This window comes from Ambystoma mexicanum, chromosome 9 (genome assembly GCF_040938575.1).
Source record: "Ambystoma mexicanum isolate Mex_15411 chromosome 9, UKY_AmexF1_1, whole genome shotgun sequence".
NCBI lineage: Eukaryota > Metazoa > Chordata > Amphibia > Caudata > Ambystomatidae > Ambystoma > Ambystoma mexicanum.
The window spans coordinates 559,541,519-559,562,064 of record NC_090931.1 but is presented as its reverse complement, the minus strand read 5'-3'; the positions used below and the strand labels follow the sequence as shown (position 1 = coordinate 559,562,064).

General features: G+C 46.3%; 1 protein-coding gene across 2 annotated transcripts in view; it reads left to right on the top strand.

Moving 5' to 3' along the window:
• RAD51C (RAD51 paralog C) overlaps window positions 1–20,546 on the top strand; it is a 609,255-nt gene that overhangs the window by 419,737 nt on the left and 168,972 nt on the right. For both annotated transcript variants that reach the window (XM_069615161.1, XM_069615160.1), the window contains exon 7: window positions 19,752–19,812. In XM_069615161.1, coding sequence (XP_069471262.1) covers window positions 19,752–19,812 — 61 coding nt within the window. The remainder of the gene's footprint in view (window positions 1–19,751; window positions 19,813–20,546) is intronic.

Here is a 20,546-nt window from a genome sequence, read left to right as displayed (position 1 = left end):
AATAGCCCACTTGGTGCAAAAGCATGTCCCTGAAAGTCTCCTTAAGGGGAATAATTTAAAGAAGCAATCTTCCAAGAGGTATTGCCCGCATCGGGAGAAGTCTTCTACACACACAAAGAGAAGGGTTCTGGTTTCTGGGGGACTCAATAACAGCAGCCTTGAAAAACAAGAGCCAGCCTATACCGCAGGTTCAAATTACACCTCAGGGTCAGACAACTTCTCAGAATCCCATGTCGATACCTAGCTCAGCTCAATGGACCTGCGAGGACATTGATAGTCATGAGGAGGATGTAATTTATGGCAGACTTCTTTGAGAAAAACCCACAAGCAGTCCAAAGTTTACAGACCACACCACCCACTACTGCTGCCTCTCCCTCTCGGCCCCCACCTAAAAAGCCACGTCCTAAAACCCTCCTTATCTCCCCTCAGCAAGACCCAGACACCGTCTATATCAATCTGTATGATCCTAATGCAGACAATGAAGACAGTACTATACAGGAGGGAGGAAACCAGTACTACGATAAGGATGTGTACAACATTCCCTCACCCGTCAACCAATACCCTCCAGTGGCTGATTCACCAGTGGACAATCAACCATTGCATAATGATATGCTCATTAAAGAGCGCTTTCAGATTTGGACCCAAGAAACTCAGTTGGACAAAGATTTTGTGGAGGATGTATTGGGAGACAGAGGCCGTCACCCAATTTATTCCTATCCTGCAATCCATCCAAAGGAGGATATAGCCTTCTCTGGAGACCCTGAATCAAATGCAGGCTGTTAACCCGCGCATCGAGACACACTTCCACTCCACACCCACAGACCCTCTTTATATCAGGGGGCAACTAAAACCAGATTTTCTTGTGGTAACTACAACTCGGAAGAGGGCTGGAACACCTGTAGCCTCCTCGTAGGTGCCCCCTGAGAAAGAGAGTAAAATAATTGTATGTAATGCTTACCTGGACTCCTCGGGAGCGTAATGCTTTCTCAGCCTGTGGACCTGGTGCTTGATACTTTTTGGATTCTTTCTGTTTAAACAACAATAATGTGAACACTATAACATCTACTGACTAAGATACTACTGACCCACTCAGCAGAATTCCCATCCATAACCAAGCTGCGCTTCTGCAGTCAGCAGCAAAATGGCTGCGCTGGCTCCTTGAAGCACCATTGCATCAAAACTGCGTTTTGCAGCAACAAAAGGATGGCTGCACCATCTTGCCAAACACCTATTGGGCGAAGTGGAACGGGAGGCACACCGAGAAAGGTGCTGTGTGTTCTTGGGTGCACCCAAAAGAAGCGAATCAAAGCAACGCTGCTCTGCTGCATGCAAAAAGTTCCCATTGAAAAGGGAATATTTTACACTGAAAAGGATGCTGCCCAGATGCTATTTTCATCTATTCCACATCACAGTGCTATTATCCATAAGGCCCTGCCAGGCCCATCCATAACCACATTGTGCTTCAGCAGAAGAAAGCATGATCCCTGCTTGATGGGCTGTGCCAGCCAAATCTGAAAAAAGGGCAAAAGAAACTTCACTTTCAGCCGCAGAAAACATTTGACATTTTGAGTCACAAAATGCCAAAAGATCAATGCTTCAAAGAAATCCTAGCTCTATCCTAGCTCTATAGGCTATGTCAATTTCAGTGCATCTGTGTTTCAAGCAAATTGCTGTATAAAAGGAACTGACTATGGCTGCAAAACAATATTAGGAAGTCAGATGGAAGAACCGAATTTGAAAGGGAAATCCTAGCAGCTTTCACCATGTGTCGAAATGGGCTTTTGCAAACCAAAGAGAAAAATGCCTGTTTTAAAAGCACAATGTTGAATAAAAATGTTTCCTTGCCTAGCAATATAGAGGGGGTTTTGCTGGGGAACATATGAGATGTTTTATTCAAAAGGCTTGTTTTTGATTCAGAACAAAATAAAGAAAATAAAGAATTAAAATATATTGGCTGGATTTTGCAAGCTCCAGAACAGGTTTCTGCTAGCCAAACTGAGGCCTTCCCCCACAAAGAAGCCACCATAAACTTCTAGGACATATGCATGCTAATCGCCACCTTTGAAAACTTGAATGGACCCAAGAGCACTAAACACCCTGGGCTCTGCAGATTTTTGTGTGGGCTGAGGCCTCTTACTATAGAAATTCTGGGACACGGACATGTGAAAAGGGAAATCACACTTCCCCTGCGACTTCTGCTGGGACCTGCAAAGCCAACTCAAGAGCAGCCTTTTAAGCTATGCCTGTATATGGTGAACAATGCTTAACATTTGCCTCAAAAGACTATTTTATAAATAAACTTGTAAGACTTTTATCTTTGCAACAGGACCTCGCAAAAATGTAAAAAGTTAACCGTTTAAATGTAATTTTGTGGGTTTTAGTTTAAGACGTGGTAGCCTTCACTGCCCTGTTGGGAACAGAAATGGCAGAGAAGTGGACATTCTGAGGAAATTGTACTTGATGCCACTGTTAAATTCAATAATGATATGCCTAACATTAATCTATACACATGTATAAAGTTTTAGAATTCTAGGCCGAATATTTCTCACTGAAAACGATGAAAAATTGTTAAACAGACGAAACGAGGTCCTACAACTGTGAGATTTGGACTGCCATGCTCTACATAAAATATGTAATCTGCCCATGTGATGAGTTAAGATGCCACAACTGTAAAAATGTGCCATTTATGTCAAACTGGGTTGTGGCGAAATTAACTGTGGGTCGTTCTGAACATAGCAAACCCACATTATAAAGCTGATGTCCAATCAGTTAACAAGAAGGCGGTAATAATCACCCTTGTCCAATCCAGTTGTTTAGGGGCGTAATCAGTTTAGCCTGCCCTACCATATTATTCTGGGATGTCACCATGCTTTATATAAAGGGTGGCTGAGAGAACTCCACAGACTCTCTCCTGAATTTACAGCACCTGCATTCCTGATATTCTACATTCATCTTGCCAGATTCCGATTCCACTGCAAAGCCAAAGCAAAGCGGACCCTATCCCAGCAAGGTCTAGATTCATAAAATCCCACTAAAATTCCATTAACCTGGGGAAAACTGCGGTACCCTTTTTGTGGGGGCATCCGGAGACCAGACCGGCATTTTGCCCGCTAGCTGCATGCCCGCTGTACCTCTGCCATCCAGCTGTACTTGTTATCCAGAGACCAGAATTGCCCAGCTGTTCGCTACATGGTGACCCGAGCTGTGCAGTGACCAGAACCCGTTTGACTGTTCCAAAATCCCAAATTGAAGCGTGAACTGCGAGTATTTTCCACATCCCATAGAAACACATAGTCTGCCCCATCTTGACCCTTTGTCTTTGTTCCACTCTTTAAGCAACCCTATCCATGACTTGGTAATTTGTCCAACTGTCAGAATTCTTTGTGCATTTTGTCCATGATTTCGTAGTGTTAGCGCCATGCTTTCATTCACCCCATCTTGTAACTCCTTAGCAACATTTTGAATAATTTAATTAATTTCCATGCAAAGAGAAACGCTGCGTGGAGCAGGTTAATGCGGCCGACTTTATCTGTTTCATAGGCAGCGCTATCTAGCCTTGATAATTTAGCTTAAGTAAAACTTGTCTTTCTTTCCCAGCTGATTTTTCTCTTTCACGGCTTCATTTTGCCAAAACCGAACCTCCTTCTTTCTTGCAAATCTCTTAGAAATCTTCAGCTACAACAATCTTTTCATTCCTATATTGTCCTTGTGATGTGCATCTATCCCCCAGCCCAAAAACCACATTCCTCTTTTTCATGGAAACCGTTTGTGTTATTTAAAACCGCAATTGAGAAAAAAAATGCAACTTTCCAATGTGTGATTTCGGCTGCATCGTGTTCTTACTTTCAACTTGTTTTTGAACTGGAGGCCTTTTGTTGAGAACTTGCCCTGTGATTGCCAGTGTTTATAAATTCCTGCTATTGTGAGAAATCATATTTGCCTCATAGATTTAACAGCACATTAATTATTTTTGTCAATTTCCTAGTGTCATTTTATGCCATTGCAAAGGGCTTTCAAATCTGTTTTTGCCTCATATTTTGTGAGGGAAGGTCGAATTTTGATTGTGTTTGCTGCACGATATTCCTGACTGCCTGCTGTCCATTCCCAATTCGATTCATAGGGGTTTGGGATGGCATTGCAGTGGGAAATCTTAACTCGGGTGCTATCTACCCAAAGAGAAAAAGTGTTCCTATTCATTTGTGTTTTAGATATGTTCTTGTAAAAGGTTAACCAAGTGTATTGCTTCAATCTACAGTGTAATTATCACCCCATTGGCGATTGCTGTCCAGTATTAAAATTTGTTTGATTTCCTTTGAATTTAAAGATTGCATTTTCCCCAACCGGCCTGGTTCATGGTCCATTGTGACCCGGGGTATTTTAAAAAGTGGGTGTAAGACGGGTTGTGCACCATCTCAAATTGAATTTGTAGAATATAAAGAGAAAATATTCCTGTTGTGCGCTACATGCTAGGCTAAGACCAAGGTGTGATGCCCGATTGAAATCCTTAACAAACTGTACTCTTTTAATCCCTCACTTCTCACCTGCGTTTATTTTTTTTTTGTGAAGCTCGCCATCCTGCTTTTCTACAGGGGTGTGTTGAGATGAAGAAACAATTGTAACTTGGGTAGCTGAAGTATTCTATAGTCTCTTGTCACAAGTAACTTTTCTTTTTAAGAATGAGGCTTGGGGTAAGTAGCTGGTGAAAATACTGTAATCTTTAGGGCTTGGATTGATTCCTACATTGGAGAGATCTCTTTCTAATAACTTGCTCTTTTTTCTTTCTTTTGCAGGTTCTCTGAATCTAGGAAAAGGAATTATGGCTGCAGAGTTACTCAGGATGATAAAACTTTTTAAAACATAAGTTCGCTTATACGGAGCAACTACCACCTACAAGGAAGCGCGCGGAAACAACTGTGAGGTGAAAACTTGAACTTTTAGGTGCGTAAAATGCTTAGTAAACGTCTTCTTTTACTATTAAATTAGTTTATTGATATTTTAAATACCTCTTATCTTGTCTGCAGGTTTTCAGAAAGCTGAGGAAACATACCTTTGGAAGATGCGGTGGCTGCAGAAGAAACTTCTGACTTGAATTACTGCGACTACAAAAGAAAACTGTTGACTGAAGATGATGCTGTGGCGGTGAGTGAACCTTTCTGGCAGAAGATTCTGCGACTACGAGCGAAGATTGCTGACTGAAGATGCTGTGGCTGTGAGTGAAACTTCTGACGGAAGCTAGTTGCTTCGTAGATGACCTTAGACGGGTAAGCCTGTTCTATTAACTTAGTGAACTCTGCAGTTTTGCTGTTAACTAAGGTCTCTATTATCTCCTTTTACAGGTTCTGTGACGAGAAACGCTGGTAGCGTTACCCGCTGTCAGCCAAGCAGATGTGAAGCGCGTGTTCCAGCAGAGGCGGGGCTTAAATAGCTCCCTCTGCAATATGAATAGAACGTGCTGCAACTTATAAAAGGACCTTGCAGCGGTCATGTTAAGTGTATGGAATTACTGTAATACATCTCCAATCTATGGAAGTGTATGCTGAGAATGATGTAAATGCCATGCGTGCCAGGCTAACACCCACCTTCGGCCTGCTGTTGCATCTAATGTTCTCTGCCTGGCCTGGAAGCCTGAATGAGGGCTATGCCCACTGACTGGGATCATGACATTGTGCACGCTGGGAAGAATTATGGCCACGTCGGCAACCTTTCAGACAAGAATTCCGAATAATACAACCCTGTTGGCAAGTTACAACTGCCACAAGTGGGATGAGGTAACAGCACTGTTAGCTTCAGCTCTTGAACCCCTCAAATCGCAACTGGCCCTAGCAGCAGCTGATGGCAAAGCAATATCCAGCTGCATCTTAAAGAACAATTTAGATGCCGCAGACAATGCTGGCAGGATTATCGCCATAGGTACAATAATTAAACGCTGCGCATGGCTACGCCAGTAGTGTTTCAAACGGGAAACTCGGGCAACACTCCTTAACATGCCGGTGGATCCCAACGTCCTGTTTGGAAAGTCTGTCGAGGATGCTTTAATATTCGGAAAGGAGGCGTAGGATACTTTAAAATCACTGGGCCAGCTAACAAATAAGCCACCAGGCCAAAGAGGCATTAGCAATTTTCGTAGATTTTGTGGGCAAATCTCACAAAGGGCATCAGGCTATGGACAAAGTCGGGGCTCTTCCTGGGTAAACAATCTGGGTCAAGCCTCGCAGGGTTTCCAGAGGGCCCAGCATCTATCTCGTGCCCGGGGAGGTCCTCCACTTCCAGAGGTGGAGCTATACCGCCCAAACAATGACAACATGCTTGTTACCCTCCTATGCCTCTCCAGTAGTAGGACGTATTACACACTTCACCAACGCATGGGGGGGATCACCTCGGACAAGTGGGTACTATCAACCGTGGCGGGCGGTTATTGCATGGAACTACTTTAGTGACCCCAGAACCATCCCCTGCATCAAAAAACAAACTTGAAGGAAGAACACTGTATCCTTCTCGAGGAGGTCGCAACGCTGCTTCTCAAGGACGCCATAGAAATCGTCTCGGCGAACCAGGTAAACAGGGGTATTTATTCAACCTGCTTCCTTGTGCCAAAAATAGATCTAACAATGCGCCCAGTATCAGACCTACGCCCTGCAAACACCTATGTCAAGCCATAAAAATTCTGCTTGACAATGCTACACAAAGTTTCCCTCTGCTAAAGCGGGTGGACTACATGGCAACATTGGATATGAAAGATGCCTTCTTTAATATTTCAATGTTCCCAGCTAACAGAGGATTCTTACGTTTCAAGATAGCAAACCAGCACTACCAATTCAAAGTAGTGCCCTTCAGAATAGCGTCTGCTCCAAGAGTATTCACAAAGGTACTGGCGGTGGAGGCATCAACCTTCTCTTCCAATCGGGCTTCTCAATAAACGAGAAAAAATCAAGCCTTGTGCCAAGCACAACCAAACAGTTCATAGGAGCTGTCATAAACATGGAAGAAGGTTTAGTCTTTCCTTCAAAGGAAAGAGTTCAGAACATGTTACTGCAAATATCTCGATATCAAGCCGGCCACCAGCTAAGCGTACGCAAAGCTATGCGTTTGCTAGTCATGATGGCATCTTGCCTTTACCTGGTCCCACACGCACGTCTCTGCATGCGCCCCATGCGGGAGTGGTTTGCAAAACAGTGGTCTCGGGCAAGAGGTCAGTGGGACGATCTAGTGGTTGTTTTGCCAACACTAGTACAATACCTTCGCTGGTGGACAAGGGAAAATCTGTTGAAGGGAAACCCACGAATCGGCAGTGTAGGTGATAGTTACGACAGACGCGTCACTCTCTGGGTGGGGGGGCTCATCACCTACATCACACAGCACATGGTCTGTGGGCTCACACCACGGCACAGAACTACATCAACCTGCTGGAACTTCTGGCAGTATTCAGAGAGCTTCAAGCATTTAAAGTACAGCTAACAAATCAGTCGGTTGAGATCCTCACCAACAGCACTACTGCAATGTTTTACATCAACAAACTGGGGCACACATTCTCCAAATCTGTCCAAGCTACCACAGACATTCTGGAGATGGGCACTCAGACGGAATAGGTTCCTATCCTCCCAATACATTCCAGGGGAACTCAACACTCTAGCCAAACCGCTGAGCAGAGTCCCCCTACCAGAAGAACACGAGTGGCAACTAGACACAGATGTCTTAGACCACATCTTCTCTCAGTGGGGTTACCCCACGCTAGACTTGTTCGCTACAAGAGAAAACAAGCAATGCCCAGACTTCGCTTCCAGGTTTCCCCAACCAGACTCCAAGGGGAATGCCCTATGGATGAGCTGGTCGGGGAAATTTGCTTACTGTCCCCCCCTACCCCCAACACCTTATCAACAAGATGGTGAACAAGATTCACAAGGAACAGATGACGCTCATCCTAGTTGCTCCTATGTGGCGAGACAAACATGGTATCCACATCTGCGCAAAATGGCAATGTGCGATCCCATCAAGCTCCTGTGCCAGACCAACTTACTGACTCAACACGGGGGATTAACAGTACACCCTCAACCTCACTCAATGAACTTGGCAGCATGGCTCCTGAAGTCATAGAGTTTGGGCATCTAAATCGACCACAACGCTGTATGGAGCAAGGAGGCTTACATAACAAACACCAGACACTGTTACTTAAACAAGTGGAGAAGATTTGTAATTTGGTGCCATTCCAAACAAATTAACGCTGTATAATGTACTTCATCCTACATTCTTCACTACATGTTCCACTTGTTACACTCAGCGTTAGCATATAACTCTATAAAGGTTCACGTGGCGGCTTTATCAGCTTCCACCACCTCGCAGAGTAAAGTAGCTTGGTGGAAAGTCCCCGTCATCAAAACATTCATGGAGGGAGTAAAGAGACTCCACCCTCCAATTTCAAACCCACCGCTAGGCTGGGATCTCAATGTAGTACTCGCAAAGCTCATGGGACCTCCCTTTGAGCCTATGCATAAGTCAAGTCTTAAACACCAGACACATAAAACTGCCTTCTTATTGGCTATTACTTCCATAAGAAGAGTTAGTGAACTGCAAGCATTGTCAGTGCAGGACCCATTCTTTGTCATACACAAGGACAAATTGTTTTTACGTACGCACCCTCGGTTTTCACCTAAATTAATTTCCAAATTTCATGTGAACCAATCCATTGAGCTAACGGCCTTCTTCCTGAATCCAACAAACTCAGCTGAGAAGAAACTCCATACACTAGATGTAAAGAGGGCGGTCCTTTACTATGTAAACAAGACCAGACCGCTTAGGAAAACAGACCAACTGTTTGTCACTGTAGCAACAGGCAGAGAAGGAGACCACATTTCCAAGAATGCTATCTACAGGTGGATAGTCAGATGCATACAGCTCTGTTACTCATTATTAAGCAACACTCTGCCTGTCGCACCAAGCGCTCACTCCAGAAGGGGTACAGGAGCTACTTTGTCCTTTATCGCAAACGTCTTGCTGGACCCCATTTGCAAAGCAGCTACATGGAGCTCAGTACATACTTTTACTCAGCACTAGTGCATTGACACTCATTCCAAAGCAGATACACAGGTGGGACAAGTGGTTCTAAAACATCTATTTGCTTCTGTTCCTTCTCACAACCCACCACCTTCTCCTAACACTGCTCGCTAATCTATGCATAGCATGTGATCTAAGCAGATTCCACAAGCCTCAGAAGGGATACATTACTCATCGTAATTGTATTTCTGATGCTTGTATCTGCTTAGATTCACATGCGCCCACCCTTCCTCCCTTGGAGAGAAGGTGCATGGATGTTTCTATGAGCATTTTCTGATACATATCTGCTTTAATACACCTGTACTCACGCTACACTTCATGCTACCTCATATCAGAACAAAACAATCTGAGGGACCTCGACGCGTGAAGGGCCATGGGTACAGTGGGAGTCACACTAGGGATAGTATTACTGGCACGCCCTGTCGACATCCCTTTTCGAGTTTCGAAAACAACTGTAATACTCTGCAGCTTCCACTAGATGTCGGCCTATGAGATGTCGGCCTATGCATAGCATGTGAATCTAAGCAGATAAAAGCATCAGAAATATGATTGCGGTGAGTAATGTATCATTCATATATATATATATAGTGAAAAGTAGAATGGGGGTTAGATAGGAAGGGAATGTTAGGGGTAGGATGTGTAGGTATGTCCCTGATGGGGCCCCGAAACCCCTCCAAGGAAGTGGAGCTGACGTAGCAGGCCCCCATTTAGTTGGCGCTCACCGCAGGGGAATGAGAAATGGAAGGGTGCTTTAAAGCATAAGTGTTTATCACAAAAAAGGGGGCCCCCATTGAAATCCCTGTAGCATACACTCTGGTGTCCGTGTCCATTAGTCATCTAAGAACTCGGTGTATCCCATCATCTCTGGTTAGGAGCGATTTTCTTAGCAAGTGCGCCACCCCTCCCTACCCAGTGGGTGTTGTGGGGGTGCCCATGGGAACTGCCCATGGTCCGGGGTGAGGGAGGTGGACACCCTGCTGGGAAACGGGGGCTACATGAGACCTGCTAATACATACCATTTAACAATGTACACTACTTAACAATGCCGTGTGCAGTTTCTATAAGCACCGATGGAACCCGTTAAGTAATCATGCGCAATATATGTTGGTCCAAAGAACTTTCTTGTGGGCACCTAAATCTGAGAACTACTAAAGCATAATATGTAACCATAGAAAGCACTTTCAATGTGAACCTAGATGTGGAATATAAAAGGACCTCAATATTTTAACATGCAACGCGTTTTCTTGTGGACACTTGGATGTGAATGGGGCATAATATACAACGGGGTGCAAGGTGAATCAATGCAGTGTACTTTCTTATGGATGCACAGATCTGAGAACCAACAGCGCACCATACATAATAATGTACAACGTGTTATCGTGGAATGCACTTTCTATGAGCACGTGGGTGTGAAATATAATGGAGCAGAATATCTTACCATGAAGCACTCTTTACTATCGGCTCCTAGTTGTGAGATATATATCAGAGCATGATATGCAACACTGCACAATATGTGAGCATGCAGTTCACTTTCTTATGACCACCTAGATCTGAGGGCTTAGAGAGCACAATATATAACAATGTACAGTATGCCATCGTGCAGTGTACATTTTACGATTATACAATGCAGGACTGAAACATTTAACTCGCCAGACGTTTTGGATTGTATCTCCTATTGGCTCTAAGCAGCGTAGCCAAAGCCGATGGATTTTTGGAGTTTTAGTCCAAACAGTCTGCAGAGTCGCATGTTGCAGGCTGCCGCCATCTTTTATAAGGTGTCACTGGCTCACAGCTTTTAAGGACCAGCATTCAAACGGACACTGTGGGGCTCAAAATCAGACCTGATAAAACATTCAGTGAGAGTTGTATTATTTTTGTAAAATCTAATTAGTTGTTCCTGTATCTGCTGACCCTTGTGTATAATACTAAAGGTCGTAAACCAGGTGACATTGGAGAACTACGTTTGCAGGTAAGTTATTTTTCAATGGGGTGCGATTTTGCTAAAAGTATATTTTTCTATTGGATTTGTTTTAGCATCGTTAGAATTTCTGCAGGTTACATCAAACTTCCCATACAACTTTATACAATGCTTGGTTATTTGGACCCAACCGGGGAGTGTGGAGGAAGATTGTGAAACAAAACAGGTTTGTGATGATCGTGTGGTTAACTTCGATGTACTTCATCAATATACAATGACATTGATTAATGTGTTTGGTGATTTCTAAAATACTAAGCTAATTTCATTTGAGCAGACTTGAGAGTACATTAAGGCACAGGGGAGTGGTCAAAACTGAGAAGCTGCATCCAAGGGGAAGGATGGAAGTATATCTGGTCGGAGCAGGAGTCTATCCCTCCCCCGCCCCTCATTCCCTGGCTGCTGTTGGTCACTGTTCATCCAGCGGGCCTTGTGTCCCCTCATCCTAACCAACTCCCTCCAATCTCCCATCGCTTGTCCTGGGTGCCATCACTGCACTATACTGTGCCCTGACCTCCTCAGCCTTTACCTAAGCCTTGTGGTGCTCAAATCCATCCACGACCCCCCCCACTGTTTTAGTTCACTCTTTACCCCCATCACTTCTTCAAAGTGTAAGACACCCAGTAACAGGACTGCTTTAGTCCATCTTTGTCCCTCTGTTTTTGATCAAAACATATATTTCGAAGGGATCGTGTCCTCCGACGTATTCCTTATCTTTGATAATAGGTTTCCAGCTTGCTGGCCTCTGAATTTTTTTCTGTAGAGGGCGCTGCGCGTCGACGTCCGCCGAGGCGATGTCCCTCGACGGCCACCGTATCGGCGCCGACGTCACCATGCCCATAAATAGCCGCGCGCTGCGTCCGTTGCTCAGTTCCGTTTTTCCGCGCTTTGTGGGGCCTCGGAACATCGCTGCTCAGTTCAGTCAGGATAACCATATATATACTTGAATAAATACCTACTCGTTCACGATGGCATCTTCATCGGAACCGACGCCGCCGCGATCTGGCTTCAAGAAATGTCGAGACTGCAGTAAAAAAATGTCTAACGGATCCACACAGGATCTGCTTGTGGTGCTTGGGAGCCGAGCACCATTGTTCGGAGTGTGAGGACTGCATGTCGATGACGGCGAAAGCCTTGAAGGAGCGCAAGGGGAAGCTCGAGAGAGGTAAGTCAGTCAAAACCTCCTCGAAGGTTTCTTCGGCTGAGTCGAGGCATTCGTCTCCTCGCCGTCAAACATTCCCATTCTAGATCTCGAAGTAGCTCCCACCATTCGTCGAGATCAAGACACTCAAAAAAGACGTCGAAGATCCCCTTCCTCGTCTTCTGTTTCCCCTGAAAGAGTCTCCTGTCCCACAAAACAATTCAGAAAGAAAATGTTAAGCGTCTTCGAGAAAGCGGCGTCGACCCCCTCGAAGACAGCTGAGGGTGATACCCCGGGTGAAAAACCCAAAAAATCAAAACTCCGCGAGTAGCAGCACCCGGCGAAACATTCCACCCGAGAGCGCCACGAGCCATCGGGTAAGAAGGCACCATCTTCGATACCGTCGTCGAAGATTCCTTCTTCGCATGGATCGGCGCCATCGACGCCGTTGTCGAAGGGTTCCTCGACGCATCGGTCGATCGACTCGACGCCATCGTCGACGACGCCGACATCGACGCTGATGAAAGAGAAGACCAAGGCTACTCCACAGCCAACGGTGATTCCAAGAGCCTCAGGCACGATGCCGAGACCGTCGTCGTCCTCGAGTAGGATCCCGATCCTCTCGAGTTGTTCGAGACCTCTTCCAGTTTTCTCGACGCCGTTCTCGGCGCCTTCGAAGCCTGTCACATCGGTGTCGACGACATTGACGTTTTCTCGTTTAAAAATGACGAGTTTGGCTCCTTCTGCCTTAGAGATGGGTTTTACACCATTTCAGAGGTCGGAGTACCCTGGACTATCTTCAATTTATGAAGATGGGGAAGATTCTGACCAGGAAACATTTCGGTTACAGAGGACCACACTGCCTATTTCAGAGGATTTCACCTCTGAGGAAAGAAGGTTGAAGGACCTACAGGAGTCGCTACATGAGGCAAGTGGGCTGGACACTTTCCTAGAAGTGGAATTTGTTAAGCCAGACCCAGGGGAACATGCCGAAACACCCTATAGAACCCTTATGGCAAGAATTATTGAATTTATGGGTGGGTCTGCGCCTTCGCCTGTTTTTCAACAGGATGACCTAACAGACATATTAGACAAAGGTCCACAGAAGGACCCTGTGGTCCCCTTCCATGCAGCCTTACAAAGGAAAATTACATCTAATTGGGAAACTCCAGAAGTTATCCCTGCGGTCAATAAAAGATTGTCAGCCAAGTATAGGGTAGCGGCTGCTGACCCTGAATACTTATCAAAACACCCGACTCCAGAGAGCCTGATGGTTCAAGCACCAACTTCATCTAGCAGTAGGACCGCTTACCCTACTGTCCCACAGGATAGAGATGACAAGAGGTATGATTCTATGGCGAAGAAAGTCTTCTCTGCTTGTAGTATGGCGTTGAAGTCCATCAACGCCACCTGTACGCTCGCCAGGTTCAGTCACACACTGTGGGAGTGTGCTTCATAAGCGGCTGACTGCATACCCGAAGGAGAGGAAAAGGAAGCCTTCCTTAACATTATTAAAGATGGCAAAGATGCCATGTGCGAATCACTTCAAACTGGCATTGATTCCGCTGACAGTATCAGCAGGGCCATGGCGGAAAGTACAACAATCCGCAGGCATGCGTGGTTGCGAAAGTCTGGCTTTGCTCCAGATGTACAGGCCAGACTTTTGAATATGCCCTTTGACGGCTCTTCACTATTCGGAAAAAAGGCTGACAGTCTGGAAAAGTTGCAGACTTCTAAAGCAGCAACAAAATCTTTAGCAGCTGCTATCCGCCAAACTCCTTTTCGCCCCTCAGGAACCTCTAGGAGAGGAAAGTCCTTTTGCTATTATTCCGCATTCGGGAAAGGCAGAGGACAGCCGGCTCAAAGAGGCCAAAAGAGATCCACCCGAGGTGGACGGGTCAAAGGTACTAACGCCGCAGCAGCAGCAGCAGGTGCTTCTTTACCCTCTGCATCAGCCGCCCCCAAACCACTCTGAGGCCTTTCCACACAATACACCGGTAGGGGGCAGGTTAACTCACCAGCTGACGGAATGGCAGGCTATAACGTCAGATGCTTGGGCATTGGAGACAGTTGCCCAGGGTTACTGCCTACCCTTTCTACACATCCCTCAGAGTCATCCACCGGGGAACAGTTCTCTAAAAGTTCCAGATCCGCTCCTCTTGCAGGAAATTATAGACCTGCTAGAGAAAGGTGCCATAGAACCGGTACCTTTAGCGGACAGGAACAAGGGCTGGTACTCCCCCCTACTTTCTCATACCAAAGAAGGACGGAGGACTGAGACCCATCCTGGACTTACGAGAATTGAACAAGTTCCTCAGGAAGGACAAGTTCAAGATGGTAACTCTCTCACAGATCCTTCAGGCCTTCCAGCTCCAGGACTGGCTGGTATATCTGGACCTTCAGGATGCTTATTTACATGTGCCAATCCATCTCAAAAACAGGAAATACCTGAGGTTCGCAATTGCTGACTCTCATTATCAATTTCGAGTTCTGCCATTTGGGCTGACCTCCGCCCAGAGGGTCTTCACCAAGCTGATGTGGGTAGTGGCGGCGAGTCTAAGGAGGGAAGGGATCCACCCCTACCTGGACGATTGGCTGATCAGGGCTGTATCTTCGAAACAAGCCCAGGCCCAGCTAGATTATGTCTGCCACTTCCTTCACAAACTGGGCTTCTCCCTCAATTTAAAGAAGTCACAGATGATACCATCACAGAGACTCCAGTTCATTGGAGCGGTCCTGGACACTTCCCTGGGAAAAGCCTTGCCACCAGAGGTGAGGGCTCAAGATATTCTACAGATGGTCACCAAGTTTCAAAATGATCAACGTCTCCCAGCCTTTGACTTTTTGAGGTTGCTAGGCCTCATGACATCCTGCATCATCTTTGTGCCAGAGGCTCGCCTGAGAATGAGATCTCTTCAGTGGGCACTGAGAAGTCAGTGGTTGCAATTCTCAGGGAGAATGACAGATCTCCTCCAGATTCCGGACAAGGTAGCCCGCGACCTTCAATGGTGGGCCTATCCAGAGAACATCTTGAAAGGAGAACTGTTTTGGCAACCATTGCCGGAGTTTACAGTAGTCACAGACGCCTCACTCACGGGGTGGGGAGCCCATGCCAACGACTTGACCATCAGCGGTCGTTGGTCTCCATCGGAGTCCAGACTACACATCAACCTATTGGAGCTGAGAGCGATCAGACTAGCGCTGAAAGCTTTCCTGCCATCAGTACAGGGGAGAAATGTCCTGATAATGACGGACAACACGGTGGCCATGCACTACCTCAACAAAAGAGGAGGCGTAGGATCACTGCCACTGTGCAGAGAGGCGATGCAGCTCTGGTTTTGGGCAATTCAAGAAGGAATCTCTCTATCGGCAGTCCACCTAGCCGGTGAGAAGAACTTGACAGCGGATGCTCTGAGCAGGCAGAGCACAGTCTCCCACGAGTGGGAGCTAGCTCAGGAAGTCCTTCAAGAGATTTTCGCCCTTTGGGGAACCCCTCAGGTGGATCTGTTCGCCACAAGCACCAACAGGAAGTGCGATCTGTTCTGTTCAAGGTAATTTCCCCCGAGAGGAGCTCTAGGAGACGCGTTCGTAGTGGATTGGGAGTTTCCACTCCTTTACACGTTCCCACCAGTCCCTGTTATTCCTCAAATGATCAGGAGGTTGAGAAGATTCCGGAAAACCATGATCCTAATTGCCCAGGATTGGGCCAGGAGAACGTGGTAGCCGGACCTTCTAGATATGTCCATCTGTCCTCCAATCCGTCTTCCACTCAGAGAATCTTCTCTCGCAGAAGGGAGGTCAGGTTCTCCATCCAGACACCAGAACCCTCAACCTTCACGCTTGCCTTCTGAAAGGGTGAGGTACAAGGATTGGGATCTCCCTGATAACATCATAGAGGTGTTGCTTTCGGCCAGAAGGCCAGCAACAAAGTCTTTATACCGCTGCCGTTGGAACAGATTTTGCAGCTGGTGTAGGGAAGAGAATATCGACCCTTTTTCATGTGGTACACCAACGGTGTTATCGTTTCTACTCTACTTGGCAAACTCAGGCCTTCAAGTTGGCACTGTAAAAGGCTATCTCGCAGCGCTTTCTATCTTCAAGCGCACTGCGGAGGAACCATCGTATTTCAAACTTCCTCTAGTGATACAATTTCTCAAGGGATTAACTAATGTTTATCCTCCAAAACCATTCCAGGTTCCCTTATGGGACTTAAATTTAGTCTTAAACTTCTTAATAGGCACTCCATTCGAACCACTTCACTCTTGTTCGCTGAGTTTTCTCACGCTTAAAACTGTCCTATTGGTAGCACTAACATCTGCTAGGAGGGTGAGCGAGCTACAAGCTCTCTCCTGTAAACCCCCACATACAATTTTCCACAAGGACAAAATTGTCCTACAGGTGAAGCCTAATTTCCTCCCAAAGGTGGTTTCTGAATTTCATATTACTCAGAAAATTACCTTACCTTCGTTCTACCCTCCTCCCCATCCGGGGAAAGAGGAAGAAAGGCTACATAGGCTGGACCCAAGGCGAGCTCTCAGCTTTTACATCAGCAGAATGGCTAGCAGACCAACTGTTGTAGAATACTCGGGTCACAAGTTGGGACTACCCATAACAAAACAAACCATCTCCAGGTGGATTATTTTGGCCATTCTGGAATGTTAAAACTGGCAGGGAAAGAGCCACCCCAAAATCTCAGGGCTCTTTCAACCAGGGGTATCGCAGCCTCTTCGGCTCTCCCAAGAGGGGTACCGGTCCGAGACATATGTGCGGCTGCCACATGGTCGTCTGCACATACATTCACAAGATTTTACAACCTGGATTCCTCCACTAGTCAAGAGACCAGATTTGGCAAGGCCGTATTACATTCGGTCCATCCCTAAAGGGATGCATAACATTCTCACTCCCACCTCCAATTACATGCCACTGCTATGGGAGTCTATCAAAGATAAGGAATACGTCAGAGGACACAATCCCTTCGAAGAACAAGTTACTTCTTACCTTGTAACGTTCTTTCGACGGGATGTTCCTCCGACGTATTCCTTATCTCCCCTCCCATCCATCCCCGCAGTGATACTTCCCTTGTGGTTGCAGCTTACGCTCCTTCAAGGTCAATAACCAATTCAGGCATGACTTTTCTTATGCTACAAAACGGAACTGAGCAACGGACGCAGCGTTGGCTATTTATGGGCATGGTGACGTCTGCGCCGATACGGTGGCCGTCGAGGGACATCGATTTGGCGGAAGTCGACGCGCAGCGCCCTCTACAGAAAAATGTCCGAGGCCAGCAAGCTGGAAACGTATTATCAAAGATAAGGAATACGTCGGAGGAACATCCCGTCGAAAGAACGTTACAAGGTAAGAAGTAACTTGTTCTTTTCTCTCTTCTGTCACAGATGACCTCACAAACACACCAACTCTCAGAAAGTTAGGAGTTTTTATTGTGTACTTGAATCGGGTCCCTCTCGTCTTTCTAGTGTCTCCCTCTGCCATAGCCCAGACTTTCCTCAACCCAAAGGTGGTCACTAGAGATGGGTAACCCCTTCTGTCTAGAATGTGGCTGGCTAGTGGTGAGGGCCTAAAAATCTTGCTTACTCCCTGCAGAGTCTTATAGGTGGATCCTAACCTAGTGTCCCACAAGAAGAATGATAGCAGGAATTGATGCCTTACAATCACCCAGGTCTCACTCACACCGTTCTACTCCTCCCTTTTCTTCCTCTTCTTTCTCTCTGTCCCTCATGTTATTCCAACTTATTTCTACCTCTGCTTCTTTACACTCCTCCATTACGAAACTGGGTTGTGCTCGTTTTTATTCGCGGGTGAACTGCCTGCAGTGTAATCCCCCCCCCCCCCCTGTTTAGAATGGTAATTGTTTTTTATTTTGTCCCCCGCCACCAATGATAAGAAAGCGGGGGGCACCCCCACACCTCCGAAACCCCCTATAACAACATGGGGAGTAGGGGACACCCACGCACTCCCTGCTCCTCATGTTTGGCATTTTTGGATTCGTACAAAACGGTAACCCCCAATTCGATCAAAACGTCCATACAGTCCGTTTTTTCGATCAAATTTGGTGTTGGCTCCATTACTGTCCACTCCCTCTACTACTCTGTCCCCACTGCTCTGTACTACTCTTCACTCCTACGTTGTCACCCTCCTTGTCCTCTATCAACTTTCCCATTCAACCTCACTCCCCTGCACTCCCACTTAGTCTCACTCCCCTTACACACAAACTAGCTCTCTGTAATTCTCTTCCTGGCTCCGCTCCTCTATCCTTCCTCTGTCTAGTCTGTCTGCTTTCTCCTCATGCGACTTCAGCCGAACAACCCACAATCACCTGTTCTTCCTGACAACCTTTTATTATCCTCCGCCTCCCCCTTTGAGTGGCTCTCTGCCTCGGCTGGTTACCTGTACCAATCTCCTCTTTGCTCTCCCATAGGAGCCGGGTTACATAAATGGGGAACTATGAAGAGCCCAGTCCCTTAAACCCTGCCCCCTTTTTCAAATATATCTGCCAGTGTTTTGTAAAGGGGGCCCACTACAGTTTCAGAGTTCGTGTTTTGCAGCAGATGAGCATCTGATTGCCAGCACGCTGCAAATCAACGTTCTGCTGTTTTGGTGTTTACCACCTCATCTCTCGCCGGTGGGTTGCATATTCTCTCCTCCACCACAAGGATATCTGGAGACAGTGGTCCCGAAAGGGAAGAGACATGACACTGTCAAGCATGTGATACAGAAGGCATGGGGAAATTGGAGGTGGTACTATGCAAATGCACTTGTAGAGGGGGCAGAGATTGGGGGCCTCTCAACTCCCTCACTCAGCCTCTGGGGCAGGACTGACTCTGGGGAACACCCTGGCAGGCCTCCTGCACCAGGTTTAGAGGGGTCCCCATCAACCCATGACAGGGTCAGGTCCCTGGCCCCTTCACACACACACACACCTCCAATAAAATAGAAATGGAGAATAGGAAATATGGATAATTAAATATTGGAAGAGGGAAAGGAGGGGGAGGCATGCGTTTAAGAATGCTATTACAAGCGGGGGGTCGGGGTGGGAAGATGGCCAAGATGAAGAGTGTGGGAAGAGTAGCAGCACAGTAGAAATGGATGTAATGATGGGGAATGATCAAGACAAAGCGCAAAAATTGAGGAATGGTAGTAATAATCATTTGATTGGATGGAGTGGTGAACAGGCGCTGGAAAGATCGTTTTGAGGGGCTATGACCATGGAAGGGGAGATGGAGTATGAGCATCTTGAGATGGCGAAGGGTACCATTTCTGCTCTTTTTGAATACAGTTACTGAAGGGGAAGGTCTTTGATTGTGGGGAGTGTGTGTTTGCATTAATCTTATAGTAGGAGCAAAATGAAAAGAACAACAAAAAGATTATACAATTAGACCCATTCCAAATTGAAGATGCAGCCAGTGGTGGACGCATCCATCTTCCTTGTTTTTATTCCTCGGAGGATGAATTAAATATGTAGATGCAATTATTTTGTATTGGTTGTGTGAATATCACATTGATCCTCAAATACAATATATGTGCATTATCCTATTTAACAATGTTATTGACTTCTTTGTTTGTCCTCAGGAGAAAGCTGGGGTCATGCAGCTACCATCCGCTTAATCCTTCACTGGGAGAACCGGCAAAGGTAAGGGTAAAGCCAGTGTCATCTTGGGTCTGGTCAGCAGGGTTGTCACACAAGCTTTACCAATAGTCATGTTTGTCTACATCTGTAGTACCCTGCTACACTTTATAGTTATCACCATTATCACTCTACAACCCCCCTTCCGGGTTCCCAGGTGTTAAGGTCCACAGTGGAGTTTAGCATTGCTTGATAATGCCTAGTTTACATCTTGTGACCCCCCTGCCTTTACTTCAACTCCCTTCCCTCGCCACCTTACCATATGAGGTGGTGTCCTTCACCTCACCAAAGACTACATTAAGACACTTCTAGGCAGTGCCCCCAACTCCCCAACCCCTCTCCTTACCTTTGGGGCCAGTAAGCAGGAACACGTCACTGTCATCCTTTGAAATTTCAGGAGACAAAACCCAGATGTGGCTGCATGGGAGGTGTGAGGCTAAGGGGACGAGGGAGGAGACTAGTAGTGCTGGGAATTAACAGACCTCATCTAGGCATTAACCTCAACTCGTCTCCCTCGTTACCTTCCTGACTATATGAGGATATAAATGAGACATGAACTGCTCACAAAAGGATGCATGACCAATTTTGTGTAAGAGCCCATCACCATTTAACCCAATGAGACTGAACTTAATATAGCAGTCACTGCTGGGGCCTCTCACCTTCTAGTGCATCAAAAGGGTAGAGAAACTAATCAAAATAGCCATCCTACAAATATTAGAAAACAGGACACCCAATGCTGC